Source organism: Osmerus mordax, chromosome 9 (assembly GCF_038355195.1).
Source record: "Osmerus mordax isolate fOsmMor3 chromosome 9, fOsmMor3.pri, whole genome shotgun sequence".
Classification (NCBI taxonomy): Eukaryota; Metazoa; Chordata; class Actinopteri; order Osmeriformes; family Osmeridae; genus Osmerus; species Osmerus mordax.
The window spans coordinates 8,235,926-8,256,335 of NC_090058.1; the positions used below are offsets into that span (position 1 = coordinate 8,235,926).

The window sequence follows — 20,410 nt, forward strand, 5'->3', positions numbered from 1 at the left end:
TGCCCTTATCAGTGGAAAGATAACTAATGTCTACTTTGAGAGGACAAACCAATTATCTTTCAGAGAACAAGCTAACACCTATATCTACAGACATTTCATGACTTGATGTTTCAGTACCATACCATTCTATAAAACATCAGTAAGTTACCAAATCAGCACAAAATAAAACCAGGTTCAACAACTATCAAATCCAAAGAATCTATGTTTTTCAAGGGGTATGGAGTCAGTGCTGTGCAGATGGTAGATGGTAATACAGTGCAGTGTTTATGCTTCGTGAAATGAATGGTTTCGGTGATAAGGTTATAACCCTGAACAACCAAAGCACAGGGAGAAAAGTAATTCAGGGGGTAAGGAGGGAGGAGAGGGGGGGTCATAGATAACCTTCATAGGGGGGCCAGAGTACCTGAGTATATCTCCCTGCTCTTCAATTTCATCAGCCACCTCTTCACACCTGCAAGGATGTGAAGCAGCTTGTCAAACGCAGAGGCAGTGTAGGTAGAGCACAGAGCACAGAAACATCCTGTTACCTTGCGCAGCACAAAGTTGAGGATTAAGTCACCTCTCCTGAAGGAGAGGACTGCAACCCCACACGAAGGGCTGCAGGCACAGTTGCTCTTTTAAACTGGAATTACAGCCATCCACATAAAGCTTCCCAAATGTCAAGTCAAAAATCATTGGCTACTGTCATTATTCCGGGCATTTCCACGAGGAGAACCACCATGGCAGAAATTGCAAATCATTTGCCATCCCGTGCAGAGAGGTATATCTCCAAATTCTATTTCTTCACCAGCATATTGTGTCAACATCTGTCAGGTGAACTATACTACCCTGGGGAGAAGAGCATAGAGACAAACAGACATGACATTCCCCCTACACTTCCCTTCCTCTACTACTGGCTGTCAGTGGGTCTTCCCCTGTCCTCTCTCAAACTCTCCCCACTGTGAGTGTTGTGTTTGGCTGGGGGGACGACGTGGTCCTTACCTGTGTTTCTGTCTGGGAGGATACAGCAATGCTTCTGCAATATGCTGGGAAGCACCTGTGGAGGGCAACAGAGGACAGAGAGGGGTAGAGGAGAGAAAGAAAGAAAGAAAGAAAGGAGGAAGGAAGGAAGGACAGAGAGACAGAGAGAGAGAGAGAGAGAGAGAGAGAGAGAGAGAGAGAGAGAGAGAGAGAGAGAGAGAGAGAGAGAGAGAGAGAGAGAGAGAGAGAGAGAGGGAGAGAACAATAAGGAGAGAAGAAATCCGAAATTAGAAAAAAATAAGATTTGTTACACAAGAACAAGGAGAGAGATGGCTCTGGGGAGAAGCACTGAGCCATATGTTACAATCAACAATTACAGCGATGATGGGTAATCGTCTCTCATCCGATTTGCATATTTATCTAACATCTCATCCAACTCGTGCACCGAAGCACAAAATTACAGGTCTGCTGATGTGTAGGTGGATCATTTCATCTGCCGGCAGCTTGAGCTGACCAGATCCAGTACAGGTGGATTCTTGGACTAATTGGCACTGAGTGGATTATGATAGGCTAATATTCCACATGAGATCTGACAGTGATCCATTCTTTTGATGAAGGGAGAGATGCCCATCTCACTGTTCAAGCTGAAGCCAGAGAAATCACTAAATCTCTAAATCTCACATGACCACTGCAGAAAGGCAGTTTTAGCTCCATTAGTATTCTACATATGTCAGGACAGTGAAGGCCAACACAAAAGCAAGCACTTCATGAATTGCTTACATTACAACACTGACATTGTGATCGATAATGCATTGTACCACACTCATATTGTTAACCAATGTGGCCTCCATCTCATTTTTCGAAAGGAATATGTATGATCTGTATACAATATATAGCATTAAACCATATGTAAGGCAGTAACTGTCCAAAATGCATGCTTTCAGAAAAGAAACAGCACACTAACACCTAACTCATTGCACCTCTTTTGTTTAGAGTAGAGCGATGCAATAGTGTTTGCAGACAGCTCTAAAAACTCTACACTTTAATAACTTCACCTTTATTGAAGGAATACCAGTGCATTAAACATGGTCATCATGTGTAGCACTCAGACATTAAATGATCCTCGTCTTCCTACACAGTTTCATGACGCAAAACATTCTATTTTAGTTTGCGTCTATTCATAGATATCAAAAACGTTGACAGAAGCTGAGTCAATCCATGTCTACAGGCAAAAGTGCTGGTTTGTAGAAACAAGCAGGTCTGTGATTTGAACAGATCCGGCCTACTTCTGGGAAACAGAGTGGAAACAAACCTTTCTCTAATGTTATTACGCTTTCCATTGTTGGAAACATTCGTGGGGACATTCAGATGAACAGAATGAAGGAGGAGGTGGATGACAGGTAGGGTAACTAGAGAAGGTGGCTCAGCAGGTGCTATGAGCGTTTTGTAGTCTTGATGTTTGATCGACAGGCGCATTGTAGTTAAAATGACATTTGTAATAAAACCAGGAATCTTTTTTTACATTTACATTTAGTCATTTTAGTCATCTTTAATGATTTTTCTCTCCATCTCCCTCTCTCCTTCTCTCGCAAAAATTCCATGGGAAAAGCGGTAATATGCCCTTTATTTTCTTTTCTCCATAAGTTCAAACATCTATTTCACAGTTATTTCAAACCATTGACTGTTCAGATGGCTGTACATCTTTAATTAAAATGCAATGTGTAAAGGTACTTTCCACAAAAAGGAGAGGCAGAAAGAACATAAAGAATGAAACTTAAATAATGGAGGGGCATGGGGGAGCTTCTCAGTGGGGGACATTTAATGAGACACCATCCACAGGTTCCCTCATACATGGGTCTTTTTTTCCGTTCTCGAGCAGGATTTCTGAAAATAGTTTTTTTAATCATCTCTTCAACTTCTACATCATAACTGTATGATCTACACATTGAGGGAAATGTATTTTTAGAAGACCACGTGCCCCTTTCTACAAGAGCAAACTGTTAAAGTCTTTGACGTTTAGGTAGTCTTTCTGTCAACTTTGTTTCATAAAAGCTTCAAATCATCTTTAGTTACTCTACTCTGCCTGTCGACTCCATTAATCTCTTATGGTCCATGTCATTGGATGCAGCCCTGACAGAAGTTGAACAAATGACCTCCAGTGAAGCTGCAGAGCAGCTAAGTGGATAAGGACAGAGAGTGGCGTCTCTTAAATGAGAAACTCCCAATAATATGTATGATCAAATGTTTGGCCTGGACGTCTCAAGCATCAGTGTAATGGGATAAGTTATGACTGCTGCTGGTTGGCAGACGTTGCAGAAAGAGAAGTGGCTGTCAGTATGGTCTTTGGTGTTTTACTCGCTCACACACACACACACACACACACACATACACACACACACATACACACACACAGACACACGCACACACAGACTGACACAGACACACAGACACACACACAGAGAGAGGAGACAGTCCTCTTGTTTCTGCTGTAAAGGGATTGAGCCTGAAGGCATGTGGCATCTAATTTCATATAAACGTGTTAGCCATCTGCGTGTTTCTTTTTAAGCTAACCACTGGCTGAGTACAAGAAAGAGGATTTGTGTCACCTCGCATAACGCATATTTACAAGTAATAGACACACACTACAGGAAATGGGACAAATGGAAAAAAACTGTACATGAATCATCTTTTTGAGATGCTTGGTATTTATACAAATCTGATTTGCATCCTTGTTAAAGTCACCGAAATGGGATAGGGATAAATTGCAGAGGGATACATATATGGTGCGGGTCTACTGTCTATGCTAATGCATCCGGTTGCATTTGAGAAGCAAACCAATACAAGTACAGTAGTAAAAACCTCCCTGGATCCAACCGGTGACCTGGTTGGCATGGGTGTTGCACATACTGCAGGCAGACAGACATCGTTTTTGACTGGTCTAATCTGTTACTTGGCCAGGATATAATTGCTGGAGCTTTCCTGGAGTTCCAAATCGACAGGGCCATTCCATGTTAGAGACAATGGCCAATTCCACTGGTTCTATATTGGCTAAGCTTGTATCACATTTTTGAAAAGGTACTCATCCAGTATCTGAGATCAGTGTGTCTCTTCTACAACCGGCATTTCAACACCACTGAGTTGCTCATCTAACAAAATGTACAGAAATGTATCAATCTATAACTTTGTGACACCATTAAGTGTTGGGGCTTCTATAGAACAAAAACACTAAGACTTCTGAGTAGGCTACTTTATGTGGAGAAGTTTGTAGGAGTTCTCAGATAGGTGTGAATTAGACATAATTTGTCCACTTAGATAATATGGTCCATTCATCCTTCTCAGATATTTTGGAAAAAGGTCATTTCACATCATTGGTTTCACAGAGCTCACTGTAGTTTCTTTACCGTCTCTCCAGGAAATACCAACACTTAATGCTGACTGACCATACAGAACAGATAGCATGGCCGGTGTAATTTCACAGAAGGGCAATCACATACAGAAAAAAGAGGGAGAGAAAGAATGAGAGATACAAAGAGAGAAAGATAGAAAAAGAAAAAGAGAAAGATGGAGAGAGAGAAGTTGCCATGTTCATCCACTGATTCTCACACAGAAAGAACGTATGCAGGAAATTTGGCTCAAAGTGGAGCAGTTTTTCTCTGATGGCAGTAGTCCTTTACAATGACCCCTCACATGAAAGGAACTGATTACATTAGCTGAATGGCCATTTTGGTAAGTAAAACCCCCAAATTCAGATGGAGTTTTTGCCAGAAATTGGACACCTGAAGGCCTCAGTGTAGTCAAGAACTTGCCTAGAGCCTGAATTTCAGCCCAATGTTAAGTCGAACCAAAAAACAGTGGCAGATGTTCTAAAATGTTACGTGGTTCATGGGAGATGCATTGTGTTGGACAGAAAGAAACATTTTCCAATTGTTTTTGTTTTTAATGATGGTAAAGATCCCTGCGCCAACATGACAGGGATCAATGACCGAGCGTCATGTAGACAACTATCAACCTGATGTAAGACTAAGATCGTCCAAATAAACAATTATCTGTATGAATGCTCTCAAAGCCAAACTTGACAGACATGACACAAATGCATGTGTGTACATACACACCCACATACACACGTACACACACTCAGACATACACACAGACACACACACACTCCATTAATGCGAAATACAGCTAATTATTACGAGAGGCATTGTACAAGCTAAGAGGAGGACTGGCACAGACATCTGAAGGGTAGGGAGCAAGCATTTATGAACTAATGGGAGCTGTGTGTAAGTACCAGGAAGTGGAGTCATTTCACCACACTTCCAAGCTGTTGCTGTCTTCCCCTATGCACTCCTCTTTGCCCTGTCGAGCTGTGAAGAGCAGCAATGTGCAGATCAAATAAAGGATAAGTGCCATGCTGGAACTTTATCAACATCACATTGGGATGTTTAGGAGCTCTGAACTGAACAATTGGTCCATTAGCTGAATACAGCGAACATGCGGTATAGGTGTCAATTCACTGTGGCAGTGAATTACACTCTGGGAGAATAGATGTGTTCCACTACAATGCATCATGCACTTCACTGCATAGTGACAGCAATCTGTAATTTCTTGCTTTACAGTACAATAATTGAACATGTTCTAACTGTAACTCCATTCAATACTATACTTCAAAGGCAAAAATATTGTTGGAGGGCAGTAAGTGTACAGTGCAGCACTTTACAGCTTGAAGCACCAAAAAGGTGCTGATTGAGAACTTACCATCTCAACTTATTTACAAAATATGGTATTACAAGTAAGAGGTAGACAAAAAAAAGGTAATAAAAGGACAAGATGGAAGGGATATTTCGAGCTGGATGGTAAAACCCTGACTGGATGACAACAAAAAAACGCACACACGCACAAACACCTCACATCTGAAGGAGAGTGTGCTGGGGTTGGGAAGAGGTCACTGTGACACATCTACACACAGCTAGCTGGCAAATGTTTTTTTTTCGGGGCGGAAGCCAGGCTAAAAGCACAGGGGACCTGTTATAGACTTCTACTGCATGGCAGGGAAAGAGCGACTGGCTACAGCCGGCGAGGTGCGCAGAAGCTTAGCATAGGACAGGGCTGGAATTGGACGTAGAGAGAGAGAGAGAGAGAGAGAGAGAGAGAGAGAGAGAGAGAGAGAGAGAGAGAGAGAGAGAGAGAGAGAGAGAGAGAGAGAGAGAGAGAGAGAGAGAGAGAGAGAGAGAAGACGGACCAAGAGAAAGAGAAGAGGGGGCTGATTGAAAAGCACAGACATTTATGAATGGATGTTGGGTTTGAATGAGATTCACTGCATATAGGCCATTGTCTTGCTGCTTTTGTGTGTGCTGTATGTGGGGATGGTTGAGGAAACTGTAAACTGCTTCAGAGATGTATTAATTTTTCAAGGATAATATCTAATATTGTCCTATGGATATGTCCAATTGTGTCATGCCAGTCAATCTACTAAATATTTCTAAACAACAAACCAAATATTGTAGAGATCTACAAAATATCGGCATTATATGCCATGCTTTAGTAGAATGTGACCGGTAACTGGTTTCAAATGTAAAACTAGAGATCAAAGCACTTGATACAGCAGCTTCTCTTTCAAGTGTGGAAGTAGGCTACGGTAGACAACGTTTTTTCCACCTGAGTAAAGAAAGTGTGAAATATCGGTACATCCAATCGTCTGATCCCCCCCCCCCCTCCCTGAGTTAAATAAGCTGCATAAGAGCTGACAGTTTTGTGACGGGTTTGGGAAGTTTGTTCAAGAATACTGCACTGTGACTGTCAAGTATAGTTTGCTAAGTTTCTGTTGAATAACTATAGGTTAACGTATCCAACACAATGTTATTCCTCGAACAACTGAAGTCAATACAATAACCGTGGATCGGAGAGAGGAAGTACTATAATTAATTTGCCGATACACAGCACTCAATCGCGTTTTGGAGCAATCACGGCTCGCTTTTGGAACTGAGGGGGCTTTACTTTATAGCCTAATCAAATCACCCACACCTGTAACTAATCAAGAATTTATGCAGTGGATTCTACTAGCCCGATTTATCATAGAGTTTACAAAAATCTTTAAGTTTGAGTGCCCCGGCACCAGGCAGGTTGCCAGCGATGTGAATTGCAATTATAATATTAATTCACTACTGTACAAAAGCGAACACTACATTTAGAGTCAGGGTTTTCTTTGACATTAAAATCAAAATCATAGGCAGAGATGGTGGTGAAACTAAATGACAAACTTCAGTTACACCCCCCCCCCCCCATCACAGAGAGAGAGAGAGAGAGAGAGAGAGAGAGAGAGAGAGAGAGAGAGAGAGAGAGAGAGAGAGAGAGAGAGAGAGAGAGAGAGAGAGAGAGAGAGCAATAAGGAGTGAAAAGGAGAGAAATAGGTTGCAAGGTGAGACAAGCAGAACCAAGCAGAAAGTTCATAAATGGCCAAAGACAAACAATACAAAGCTGGGGCAGACAACCCAGTCTTTCACCTTTAAACCACATGCTTCTCTCCATTCTGTTAACATTAAATCACTGCACAGCAACTTAATAGCATGTCTGATAATCACAACACTCTTTATGAGACAGACAGTAACTAAAGGGGATCCAGTCAGTCACGGTGTCTGGCCACCCTGACTGTCTAGAAAGTTCTAGAAACATCTTCCAACTGCCAGCTGTACTTTCTATTCCCAGGAGTGTCTATAGTAAAGTGACACTTTTTATTTCTGGATTATCCTTGAATCTTTTCTTTTTTATTAGTAGTCAAACAGTTGTTTTTAATTAGGTCTTTTTAAATATTCTTTTGAAGTATTGATAAGCACCTTGGCACCTTGAATTCTCTATGTAGTTTGAATTGTGTTGAAGAGATGAAGAGATGCTGATATTAAACATGATTTGTGGGAGAGAGGCGAGATAGTGTCCAGTTGGTTTGAGCCTGAGTGGCCTAAATCCATCTTGCATATAATCTGCCAGGAAATAGATAATATTGATGACATGCCACACTCTGTCACTGCCCACAATCTTTTGGATAATGGGTTATGGATGGGAGTATGCATACAATGGCATACAGTACATCTACACACATCACAAACGTACACACATGCATAAACCATGATCATTACAAAATCTTCTTTCTCATACCAGCTCTGCCTGTCCCTCATCCATCGCTTCTTTCCAACATATTCCACTCCTGCTTGATTCTAAATCGCTCCATCTAGCCCCTCTTGCACACAGCTGCATGATAAATGAACACAAGCAACGGACTAGCATGGCCATTGCCTCCACCGCTAAATGGCACCAAATGCAGTTTCTGTGTTTCAACTGAAGAGTCTGTCTAAAACTCAGAGTGAAGTAGAAATACACGAGGATAATGCCAGCACTTAGTTGTCGTCCCCCCCCCCCCACACACACACACACACACATTGCTGACTGCCTATGATTAAAATAAATAAATGCTGGCTACTACAAGCAAAATAAAAATCCATTCCATTAGTATCAATACAGAAACAGTACCGTAAGTAAACTTTAGGAATTCCAAGGTAAAATCAGGGGGTTTGCTATGGTGCCACTCACAGTGATTGCATGCATATTGCAAAACACCTATTTTTAGCCTCCCAAGTCCTTGACTATGATGTCTGGGAATGCTATTACTTAATGTGCTGTGCACAAAATATGATACCACTCACAGCCACATCTTATCCCGATTACTGCCTATGTGAGAAACAAATCAATTCAGGACTAGGTCAATGTCAACCTAAATTCTGTTGATTGTTAGACACCATCACATTTTCTTAAAACAACTATTTAGACAATAGTTCCTGTAATGGTGTGTAAGCTTATCCAATAACCTGTACCCCAAGATATTATACAGTTGCCAAATCACCATACAGTCAATCTAATGATGTCCCAACGGAATGCACCAAGTTGTGTTGCTGTATCTATCAACGGCAAGTGCTGTATTGATCGATAACAATTGGTGTATTGATGAAAGGCAAACAAGTCACACTTGTGAAATCTCTGTGTCCCAATGTTTCTTCAGCAGTGAGACGTCAGGTAAAATGTTAACCCAGCTCCTGTATGGGCCTGACTGCCTGTCTATCCCACCACACTGGGTTTCCTCAGCCTAGCGTTCCTCTGCCGCTACACAGCACTGCCAGGCAGGCAAGCCAACGCACCAACACTAAGTCTCATACTGTAGATAGACAGCAGCAAATGAATTGTCTAACGGCTGCTCATAGCAGTGTTTGTGTGCATGAGTATGGTACAAGGTGTATGCTTGTGTGTGTGTGAGTCTACTGAATATGTTGGATTGTGAGAGCTCAAACATGCACTGAAATTCATCTCAAAGGTTAACATTTTGCAACGAGTCCTGTTTTTTGTCTGAGAAGTTGTGCATCTTTTACACCTTCCTCTGGGACACAAGTTGTGCACGACCAGAGACCAAGCCAAAAGTGTTCCTGAAGAAAACATTTACTACATTGAAAAAGAAAGAAGCTTTGCATTATTTCTGGGAATTATCAAATTGAAAAGGTATCCTAAAATTAGTCCAGAGGTTCTCTGTGTTATTGTCTAACGTTAAAACATGATTTCATATCCCATGATTTCAAATGGTATATCCTAAATTAAATTATGCTTTGACAGTCATGATCTTTACATAAAAAGATGAGACCCACCCATTGCATAGCTCAACACAGCATTACAGGGCTACAATAGCGTGTTATAAATCACAAAATCAGTTACTTATGTGCCAAAATGAATGAATGTTCCTTAGGGAGAAGAAAGGAACAGATGGACTGACTTACCTTCTTCAGAGCTGACATTCTAGGTAGTTCCTCCCTTGCAAAGCCCGTTCACATGCTGAGGTGTCCAGCCAAGTTTTGAGGGTGCGCAATTCCTAAACTCGTTCCATTCTGGTGCTGATGCTGAGCCACTGGCACCTATTTGGTATTCGCATCGCGCTTTCCCATGCGCTGCTGTCAAACCCCGCTTCACAGCTGGCTTGGTTTGCGCATGTCAATGTGGTTGTATGTTATTACTACTTATGAACGTAGAGGGAGCCCTTGTATTGTAACTGTGTACTTCAACCCAGCAAAATAGCTAAGAGCAGCAGACAGTGCTGTGGTTGACTTTAGGTGCTGTGGAAGGGTTTCAGTTCATTTCTGTCTCGTCAAAACTTTTATACGCAACCTACCAGGTTTATGATATTACAGTGTTTCACTGTGGCGTGTACAGATGCAGAGAGAGGGCACAGACTGGATTTCGTTAGCTAGAAGTGTTGTTAGCTTAGCTTTCTAGCTACTTAGCTACAGTACACTAGCAAGTGTACTGTGTTTAGCTATCACGACTCTTCCAAAGCCAATTTGATGGACTTAAGCTGTATTTTGCGACATGCCACATAGAAAAGACGGTAAGAGTTATAGTTTTCTTCAAAGGAATTTGACAACCGACAATAAAAGTGCTTTTTTAACGGAAGTAGCCTACTGTACATCACACCGCTGGATGAAAGTTTACATTGACCGGGTCTACAGGATATAAGCAACTGTCATGACGTGCTACTGGTCAAAACATTTGTAGGAGCCGTGCCCTGCGTAGGTCATACGTGGCTGATTATGGTAAATTATACCACCTAAGTTGTTGGTTATTAATGCAATGTGGTTTTGTTCTGTAGTATTTCAGTCAAAGGTCCTTCGAAAGCTCTACCCCTCGCCCCCTAAGCCTGACCAAATCCCCAACACTCCACCAACCCTCACGACAGTTTCCAAAAAGCCCAAGGTGCAACACGAGTCAGGTGAGCATACAGCCACTGGTAAACCGAATCTTATTATGTGTGCCAATCTATCGTTTCAATATTTCCCCTCATGCTTATTTGATCTACACTGCCTCTGGACCTCGGTCAAGAACACTCAGCTCATAAAGAAAAATGTATGAATTCAAATAATAATAACCACCCCCATCCCACTCAATGAAGGGCTCCAAGCTGATATAACCTATTGTCTCAGATGGATGAAGTGCTTCTTCCTTGTTTGTTCTTCCTGTCTCAGGTGATGAAGGGCTATTACCAGGCCAGGCCCCCCCTGGCAAACGAGTGTACACAGCACTACCTCCCCCTGAAGGATACCTGACAGGTGCAGAGGGATCTGTCACGCTCTCTCAGCCAACAGGCATGAATACCGCGGGGGACCCAGCTGGTAAGAGGGCTATAATCTCACGTTTATGGACTGTCTGAGGTTGGATATATGCTATAAAGCTCAGGGATTTACTGCAGGGTTTCTCTTGATGTGCTCCAGCGCTCTCCATGTTACAATCACTCTCCCTGATTGTCTCTGCTATCCCATTTGTGGGAAATGCCAGTGACAAATACATTTATTCCGGGTTGTGGTGGCTGAGGGGGTGTCGAGCGCAGTCACAGTCATCGAGGCTTGTTTTATCCCTGTAGCCTTACCAGATTGGATTTTGCAGATTGATTTTGAGTACAGATATGGGATAGAGTAGGTCAACTTCCTAGTGTATAAAGTCAAACTTGCATAGGGGTGAATGCATGAGCATAATTCATGCTCGACACTGGGCAAAAATAGAGAAATGATTTGAGGTTAGTAATAGTAGACCGAGCCGTCAGCTTGCGAATGTGTTATCCTGTAGCCTTATCGTATCACCAGAATACAGCACCACAAAGGACACCTTGAGTTTTAAGAAAAAGACTTTGAGATGATTTTCCTGGCATGGTTTCAGCTTTCATGCTTTGAAAGTTTGACGCAGCAAATGCAGAGAGAGCAAGGTCTGCCACTGTGTTGTCTGGAATTAGTTGGTGCTGGCGAAGGTTTTGTACAGGCAGCTACTGTATATAAGCAGAATTTTTGAAGAACAAATCGTTTTCAAATACCCTGAATGCCAGAGTCATTTCTAGAGACTTTGACAAATCACAGGATGTTAATAGTATACAATTCTGAACTACATTATTTGTGTTCTTCTATTGTAGACCAACCTATTTTGGCAAAATGTCTTATTTAAAACCTTGTTCTTTAGCTTGTTCTGGAATATTAAATGTGGTCAAAATGTCCCCCCCAATATATTGATATAAAAATAAATGTGCTACGCTACGACAGGCAACCACGCACCCTGTCCGAAATTATCATAAACAATTTAATTCGTCCCCCCCAATGTTGACTCCATGGCTACGACCTTGACCCCTCAAAGCTTTGGAGTTCTTAGAAGGAGTAGAAATGTGAAGTGAGAGAACTGCTCAATCAGCTGATATCTCTGCAATGTTTTAGTGTCAAGCTTACTCCTGAGGCCTTGGATGTGCTAAGTTTTTCACCCCTAAGACATTGGCCCAAAAAAATCCACCACCACCAATTTTTTTAATATCTGTGTTCTTTGTGTGAGTCAGTGTGTGTGTGTGTGTGTATTCCATAGGGCAGGGCAACTTATATCCTTGTACCTCCATTGATTGAGCTGAACCTCTCTGAACCACACGTGTTTCATTAGCATATATTATCGAACCGTCTCTGCTTGGCCCACCATCTGCAACATTCATATAATTGGTCTCCACCAGCAAATCAGCTCTCCCATGCCTATTATGATTAGTTGTATGGATGCTGTGAATAATCATTACCGGTTCTTAAATTTTTTGGACACAGACAATTTCCACCTCCATTCACAGCTGGACATGGACGAGGCCTAACATGATGGTTTATACAGAGCTTGCTTTATGGTGCCCACCACCCCTTGGACCATAGAGCCCTGAGTGGGAGTGTGTTGAGTGTGTGTCTGCATGTGTTTCTCGCTCATTCTCTATCTTGAACACTACAGTTGGTTGCTAAATCCTAGACAGGCTCGCCACCCATCAGTTCCTCTGAGGAAATCGGTCACTCTCTCCTTCACATGGGCATTGTCCCAGGTTTTAAACTGCAGGCGTAGAGGTAAAGCAATGTTGACTTGCTCCTCTTTGATCATTCTGAGATCACACATTCATCCATCCATCCGTCCATGAGCCTCAATCCAGCCCCTCATCCCTAGAGGATTCTTCAGGATTAGCGAGGGTTTTGCAAAGTCAAAATATACACTGTGCCAATGGATCACAAACACATTTAAAAGTCCATGTGTATCGAAATGGTTACTAGCAATGATGAATATGGATGACAGGGCAGAACATCAAGACTAGAGCCGTGATGAAAAGCTGTTCCTCAGGATAGTTTCGAAAAACACCCAAACTTTCTCTTCCGTTAACCCTGTTTCTCCTTTCAGAGGAAATCTCCAGCCAGAGCAGAGAAGACGGTGACGATGTAGAAGAAGAAGAACAGCAAAGAAGGAGAAGGAGAAGAAGAAAGAAGAAGACGTTGGAGCATGCTTCTGGAGCACGCGCCGTGAAGGTGAAGACCGGCCAGGCTGGCGAATCCAACACTGATCGCCCCGGCTTGGATGCAACCATGGAGGAGGGCGGAGAACGACTCAGCAAAAACAAGCGAAGGAAATTGAAGAAGAAACGTCATAAGGAGAAGCTGATCTCCATGGGTCTGGTCCCCCGGGCTGCTGCTCTGGAGTTCACTTACCAGCGAGAGGGGGATGTAGAGGAGGAGGAGGAGGAAGATGAGGAAGTGCTGGAGAGGAGATCAGTGGAGGTGTCCGAGTTCCTCAAGACAACACTGGGGTTCTATGTATCGGAGCGTAAGTTTCATTCAAGGTCACTATGTCCTGTTAGGTATAGCCCAGTCATTTGAGTGATGGAAGAACTAATAAAGCCTGGATTTGTCACTAGTCCACATTTGTCTTAAAGCAATCATCTGGCACAGCATTTAGCAAAGCACACTAGTAGACGATAATCTACACTAAATCACCAACCACTAGTGGTTGAAGCCCTGGAGAACAGAGAGATTTGGGACTGTATATTTCCTGGACTGCCACCTTATTCTTAGAGTTAATAGACAGGCCAAGTCATCAGGTCTGTCATAATCCTCTCTGCGCCAGTCCAAAGAACCACATTGGTTCCAGGGATTAGCCATCCACTTGTGATTGTGTATTATATGGTCCAATAATAGACCTCTTTTGTCAGAGTCTCCCGCCATTCAGTGAGAGAGCCTCAGGTAACCTTGCCTCTACTATACCACAGAGTCTATTTGTACTCTGTGAGTCTGAGAAGAGGCACATCTGATGAGGTAGCAATGTTACGCTTCTGTAGTAGGGCATGTACTGTATGAGTCACACCCAGCCCATACCAGATAAACGGTTGTGATTGCCAGAGGGAAATCAATTTGAATGGCTTGGAGTGGCCCATCTGCTAGAGCAAATAAACCATGAGCTCGCAGATTGGTCTGGTTCCTAGGCTACCTGACTTCCATAGACAGTTCTACGGTGTGTTAGTTAACCTGCTGTGTTCTCTCATGTCCATTCCCAAGCCTCAGCGCCTGCAGACAGGCCTCAAGTTCCCCTTGCGGTCTTTGAGGGCCTCCTGAGCAGAGTCTCCAGTAGAACAGCGCCCCCCTCTGCCCTCCGGCAGCTCCACACCCTCAAGGCCCAGGTGCAGCTGAAGGACACGGTGCGCCTGGCCAACGCTCTGGAAGACTTCCAGTCCAGATCCAGCTTGTCTCCTGGTGAGCATCCTCTACTGTCCTTAAACCTTACATCCCCTCGTCTTACTTTGGCCATCTGTGTGTGTTCTGTATCTGACCGGAACTCTCAGGCCCACACCGTACCTGGGGATGGTCAGGACTGGTTCTCTTATGCCCATTACAGATTAGTTTCACACTTACTTTGCCCTCTTATTGATCCACACCTACCTCTACCTGTCCTACCCTTCACACGAACGCGTAGCCACATTTGACCAAATACGTCACACCCAGCGTGGTAGCATCCTGGAGGTTATTCATCTGGCAACATGGTGAATGAGGGTAACGGGAGCTTGCTGTGTGCAATTCCGGGATCTGTGAATGATCGAGCCTCGTTTGTTTGTGTGTGTGTTATGTGTGTGTGCTAAGAGAGTGATTCAGTGTCTGTCTTTTTCTGTATTGTGTGTGTGTGTGTGTGCGCATGCGCACATATGAGGTTGGGGTCAATTGAAATCTGGCTTGCTAATGGGATCAGCAGGGACCTGGCTGAGTGTGTGAATGAATGTCCGAGGGATTCAGGGCACTGCCAAGCAGGTGGCCATAGAGACGCTCAGCTCAGGGCGCGGTTGCCAAGACAACGGCGTGCAAAAACAGACTTTTACTCGATGAGCAGTTCCTTCAATATACCTGGCTTTAACTCCACACACACACAGTACCCAGATGTTAGACTGCCTCAGTCACGTCCGTCTCCAAATTGTATGAGTCATCGAGCCATTCAGCGCATACAAATGGACTCCATCTACATGTTGTATAGGAGAGGTCCTGTGAGAACCAGTTGTTCCAGTGACTAAATGCACATACACACACAGGCATGTACACACTGGCAGTGACATGCACATACACACTCACATGCTGCCATAAACCATATACGCCTCGGCGCTGCCTGTTCATCCTGTTTTTTTTTCTTTCTTCCAAGTCCTTCAAGACTTTTTCACAGTTCAGTAGATCCCCACTTCACCCAGGCAGAAAGAATGCATTCACCACAGGGGCTAGGTGTGAAGCCCAGAACCACTATAGTTCACTCCTCCACACAGATGACGTCTGTCCTAGCTGCCTGTCGATTTCATTTAACTGTATTTTTGGGGACTGGATGACTGTCATGAGGCCACCCAAATGGAACCTGTGGTTTTCATTTTGGACCTGTCCGTATTTCTCGGGTCGTAGACACTGCCTAACGTGACGCACTGCTTGAATGCCGAAAGAAAGGTCACAAAGTACAAAAACATAAACGGCTAGATTCCATTCTGCAGTTTAAAATTAATACATGAAGATGCATTGTTATGATTTGGTTCTTGTGTTTTTCTTTTGCCCCCAGATGAGACCACAGCTGTTGTGTGTCTGATTAAGTACTGGATCACAGACATCCTCACCCTGTAGGCTGAGAGAGGACCACACAACCGAAAACATTTGTGGAACATTCCTTCCGTTCTTCCTTTGTTTTTTTTTGTTTTTTTTATGTAAATGCTGCCATAATATGCATTGTGTGTGCATTAAAATGATTTTTTTTTAATAATGGTGTGTTGGGCTATTTTCCTTTTGTTGATAAAAAAAAATGATAATGTCTTACACCCACAATCTGTGAGTCAATGCTAACTCATCCTCACCAAGCTGTAGGTCATTATACCCACGATGGCTTTGCTTGATAATGCCATTATCGATTGAGTTTTCACATTGTTCCGCTATGATGGAGACCTAATTGTCAGAAGCTTCACTTTCTACTTCTTCACTCCTAATTACCTGAGACCTGAAATGTCAGGTCTGTTGAAACTTCAGTCCTTCCAGAGATGTCATGACATTTAGACCAACCAACTAACTCGATAACTCCCCAATTACACAAACTCCAAAACACAAATTTGAAACCGGCTTGGGCATGTTTAAAAACTGGCTGCTGTTTCAAATACCCTAAATGTGCCCAATTAGAAATATTAGGTTAACACGTTTAAGGTATGTTTGTGTGTGTGTGTCTGAGGGGGTGGTTACTATTAAGATGGTCTTAATTGTGTATGAGTTCAATTGGTACATCAATTATAATCTGTTGAAACTATGACGTCTTTGGTTAACACGCTAACTTGTTGCTCTCTGTTGGATGGCGTGACCACAGTTGGCGCAAACCATTGCTTACATGCAACCACTCCACCCACAGATAGATACTGTGTCACAGATTGTCTCTGAGGAAGCTGTGGAGCTGATAAGTGCTCTCTGTCACCCAGCCAGTAGTTGAGCCAACGACATCAGCGTTGCTGACGATAGCACAGCATTCTAATCTAATAGAATGGCCCTGAGCTTGTTATGAAGACTGGGGAGTGAGAAAACAAGTGTGGGAATGCCAAAGCTAGCCTGACCTGAACCTGAATGCCAGACACAAGGCCAGATGAAGTTCAACTGTTTTCATTCCAATGCTGTGATGCTGATTGGTAATGAATGAGTAGCCTTTACTGGAGCAGAATAGCCCTGTGTGTGTGTGTGTGTGTGTGTGTGTGTGTGTGTGTGTGTGTGTGTGTGTGTGTGTGTGTGTATAACAGCATTGCAGCGGTGGTGAACTGTTACCATGAGTGTCACCATCTGTGGTGACAGTCATAAGAGGAGCCACCAGGTGTTGTCTGGCCCCTGCACACAGACTCCTTCTGGTGTCATTAGCTGGAGGGGAGAACGAGGGTAAGTACCACATTACCCATCATGCTCAGATAACATTTTGTGAAGGAAATGGTTAGCTTTCGCCCAGTATAATGATGCCAACTGCAGGGGTTATCTACAGGCAAATAGTTTCTCATTCAAAAACAAGTTGAACATATTAACCTCAGTTACACTGTACTCTGAGAACAGGACAGCTCACCACAAAGCTATGTAATGCCACCGAAGGGATGCCAGCTTTAAGGAAAGGTCTACGGTACCCATACATTCTTGTAAACAAGGTTGCATCCAACACTTCACTGAGGGAGAGGTTATCAACTTAACACGCTCATTATTAAGGTTCCATCCCTTAAAAGGAGACCCCCAGGAAAAGTGGTTAGACCTCAAGGTAGGCACTGAATCGGCAGAAGCAGACAATGCACACATCAACAGAAAGACTGGAGGATCCTCCACCTCAGCACTCAGTGATTTAGTCTTTTGTTCATGGCGGTTAGTAAGTGGATGTGGCTGTGCACCTACTCTCCTGTCATTTAGGGAAACCTTTTAGTCAAATATAAATAACTCATTCTAAAAACATTTGAACACTGCTATCTGTACAAATTCATTATGAAGGCAAAATGTTTTGTTTACAGTTAATGTAATATAGTATGAATACAAGTAGATAGCAGATTCTACAGTTATACAATATTCTGTTGGAGTTGTGCCTTTACAGTGCTGAGCAATATCCCATAATATGACTCCAGCAAATCAAGTTCATGGTCTCTGCAGTGTTGACAGACTAAACATTAATTAGCCTAAACCCTTAGATGTCTGACTGGTAACACTCTGGTAAGTCCATGGCCTCCATCCCAGCACACTCTTTAATCTTTCAGAACACACCACCTGTAAGCTGTGTGTGTTCCTGCGCATTCGTGTGTGTGTGTGTGTGTGGTTACGTAAAGTGATTTGGAGAGGACATATAAACAATCCCAAGGTTTCCACCAGGTAGCTCATCTTAGGCTGAAGTGTCCACACACAGCATCTCTCTCTGTGGGTTCCCCAGTCCAGGACACCCAGGAAGACGAGCTTGACAGAGTTCACTTTCAACACCGACTCTTTTGCTGAGCAACACGATCTTCACCCTGGAACGCTCCAAGATGTTCTTCCGGATCCCTAGGTTGACTCCTGGGTACATACGATATCTGCAGGTGGGTGGCAGGGGAAGTCTTTGTCTAATATACATAGCTGTGCTATGGCATTATGGGCAGGGGTGATTGTCTAAGAAAAAAATGAATGTAAAGTATATCTCATTGAAATAATATTGATTGTTATATTTACTTCAGTATGATGTATACAGTGGTATATTACATTACTGCGTCAGTCTTTACTTTAAGGCAATTGGCGACACCAAAGCCGTAATCTGCTTCAGGTAGCCAGAGATTACTTTACTTTGTCATTGTGAAGTGTTGTCTTCTGGGAAATAGCTGGTCCACAACAACAGAGGAACCCAGGAGCTGGATTGGGCTTCGTCTGGCTTGGTTCTTATGGCCTGGATTGTTTTAGAACCTGTCAACCAGAAATGCCTCTGCAATATCTGATGGATCTCCTGTATAGATTACCTGAAGTCCTTGGCATTCCCTGGTACTATCTGTCCACGGGGTGTACCTCTTGACTGAAATGATTGGATGACTTTGAGATGGTTTATTGATGTAATGTTGTTTGGTTTGCTGAGGACAGGTTCTCTGTGCAGGTTGTTTTCAAGCTACAACCTGATACTGCTTTAGGGGGTCTTAATATCATTGTGTTTGACCAATGCATCAGTCATTTAATGTTAGTCTGTTCTCTTTTATTTTTTCTTTCCCTTTACAAACTTTAAAAGAAGCAGTTCAGGAGGCATTTTCTGTAAGCTAAAACCACATTTCAGGTTACTTTTATGTTGGTTACCACACCCTCCACCCCGACACCTATAATATCTCAACCATAAGCTTTTATTGCGAGTGTTTTGTTTTAGCTCGCTTAACTTGATCTCTCGCTTATTTATTGGTGTTTACCCCAAGCATGGGAAAAATCCAACCCATGACACAATGCAATGAATTATGAGTAGGAAAAACTGAAAGAGGCAAAAATAAAAATGTCTGTTTAACAGCCTGAGTCAAAGCTCCATTAGAATTGTGCTATCTATTATTTCCTCTCTTTGCACTTTATTATTGTCTAGGGGGCCTGTGAGGAAATTTTACGTCTCACATAATACAAGAGCTTTTGTTTGTGACAGATGCAGAGAGTTATTTGGAAGAAAAATATATATCCTGGGTGTGGGTTGGGGAAGGTATGCTGCTAATTAACATGAGCATTTTAGAATTGTTTGAGCTTAAATATCTCATGCCATAAATGTTGTCAGTCAGGACATTAAAACTTCCCTCAAAATTGCTAAAACTCAAGAAGATACAAGAAGGAGTATTCACTAAAAGACATTCACCTCACTGTAATCTAACCCACAGTCCTCTGTCTCTCCTGCAGACCCAGGCCATGCTGAACATGAACCAGAAGGCAGGGGAAGATGGGGTAATGGTCATGCCCCGCCTGGCTGTGCTTCTGGGGGCTCTGGGGATCGGCATGTGTGGCTACAGCTCCAAACAGCTGGCCCTCCACCACCGCCCCTCCGCCCGCTTCCTGCAGTGGACCAGCCCACACACAGACTCCGCAACCAGCTCACTGGCCCAGGCGAGGGTAGCCCCATCCTCCATGGAGCTACCACGCCGCTCCAGTGGCTCTCAGGATGTCCCGCCTCCCTCCTTTGCTATCCAGAAAGTGAATCCTTAAAATACGCAACTCTGTGTTCGAATGTCTCAACATTTGTCCTGAATTCTGTATATTCATAGACAGGTTTGGATGATCTTTCATCCACTGTAACATAACTGACCTATAGGAAATTACAGTGTGCAATTACTTAGCACATCTGTGCAATATGTTCAGTCACTCGATTAGCAGTGATTGATCGAACGAGTAAATTGAGACTTCTTAAAGATTGCTTAGTGAGGTCAGCAATAAAGTGTCATCTTAAATAGTTTCCTTCTGAGACTGCATGTGCCTTCTTTGTGAAGATGGGTAAAAAAAGACTGCCATGGACTCTCAGTACACAGATGGTTGGCATCCCCCACCACACCACACCCCCTTGCCAGTCCAGGCAGTGGGCCATTATTTGTACAGTGCTGGTACAAGCTTGAATGGAT

General features: G+C 43.2%; 3 protein-coding genes across 3 annotated transcripts in view; 2 read left to right on the plus strand and 1 right to left on the minus strand.

Moving 5' to 3' along the window:
* dlgap2a (discs, large (Drosophila) homolog-associated protein 2a) overlaps positions 1–9,788 on the minus strand; it is a 127,953-nt gene extending 118,165 nt beyond the window's left edge. The window contains exons 1-2 of the mRNA XM_067243296.1: positions 9,771–9,788; positions 982–1,036 (exon numbers count right to left, since the gene is read on the minus strand). Of these exons, the coding sequence (XP_067099397.1) occupies positions 982–1,036; positions 9,771–9,788 (73 nt within the window). The remainder of the gene's footprint in view (positions 1–981; positions 1,037–9,770) is intronic.
* Positions 9,789–10,064: 276 nt separating this feature from the next.
* erich1 (glutamate rich 1) lies at positions 10,065–16,049 on the plus strand. The gene is made up of 6 exons (XM_067243702.1): positions 10,065–10,375; positions 10,637–10,756; positions 11,010–11,156; positions 13,213–13,632; positions 14,361–14,555; positions 15,886–16,049. Exons 1-6 carry the CDS (start codon positions 10,357–10,359, stop codon positions 15,945–15,947), a joined length of 963 nt encoding a protein of 320 aa, XP_067099803.1. The 5' UTR covers positions 10,065–10,356; the 3' UTR covers positions 15,948–16,049.
* A 2,232-nt stretch (positions 16,050–18,281) lies between these two features.
* Positions 18,282–20,307, plus strand: zgc:193593 (uncharacterized protein LOC564090 homolog). The gene is made up of 2 exons (XM_067243867.1): positions 18,282–18,388; positions 19,698–20,307. Exons 1-2 carry the CDS (start codon positions 18,338–18,340, stop codon positions 19,998–20,000), a joined length of 354 nt encoding a protein of 117 aa, XP_067099968.1. The 5' UTR covers positions 18,282–18,337; the 3' UTR covers positions 20,001–20,307.
* Positions 20,308–20,410: the final 103 nt, after the last annotated feature.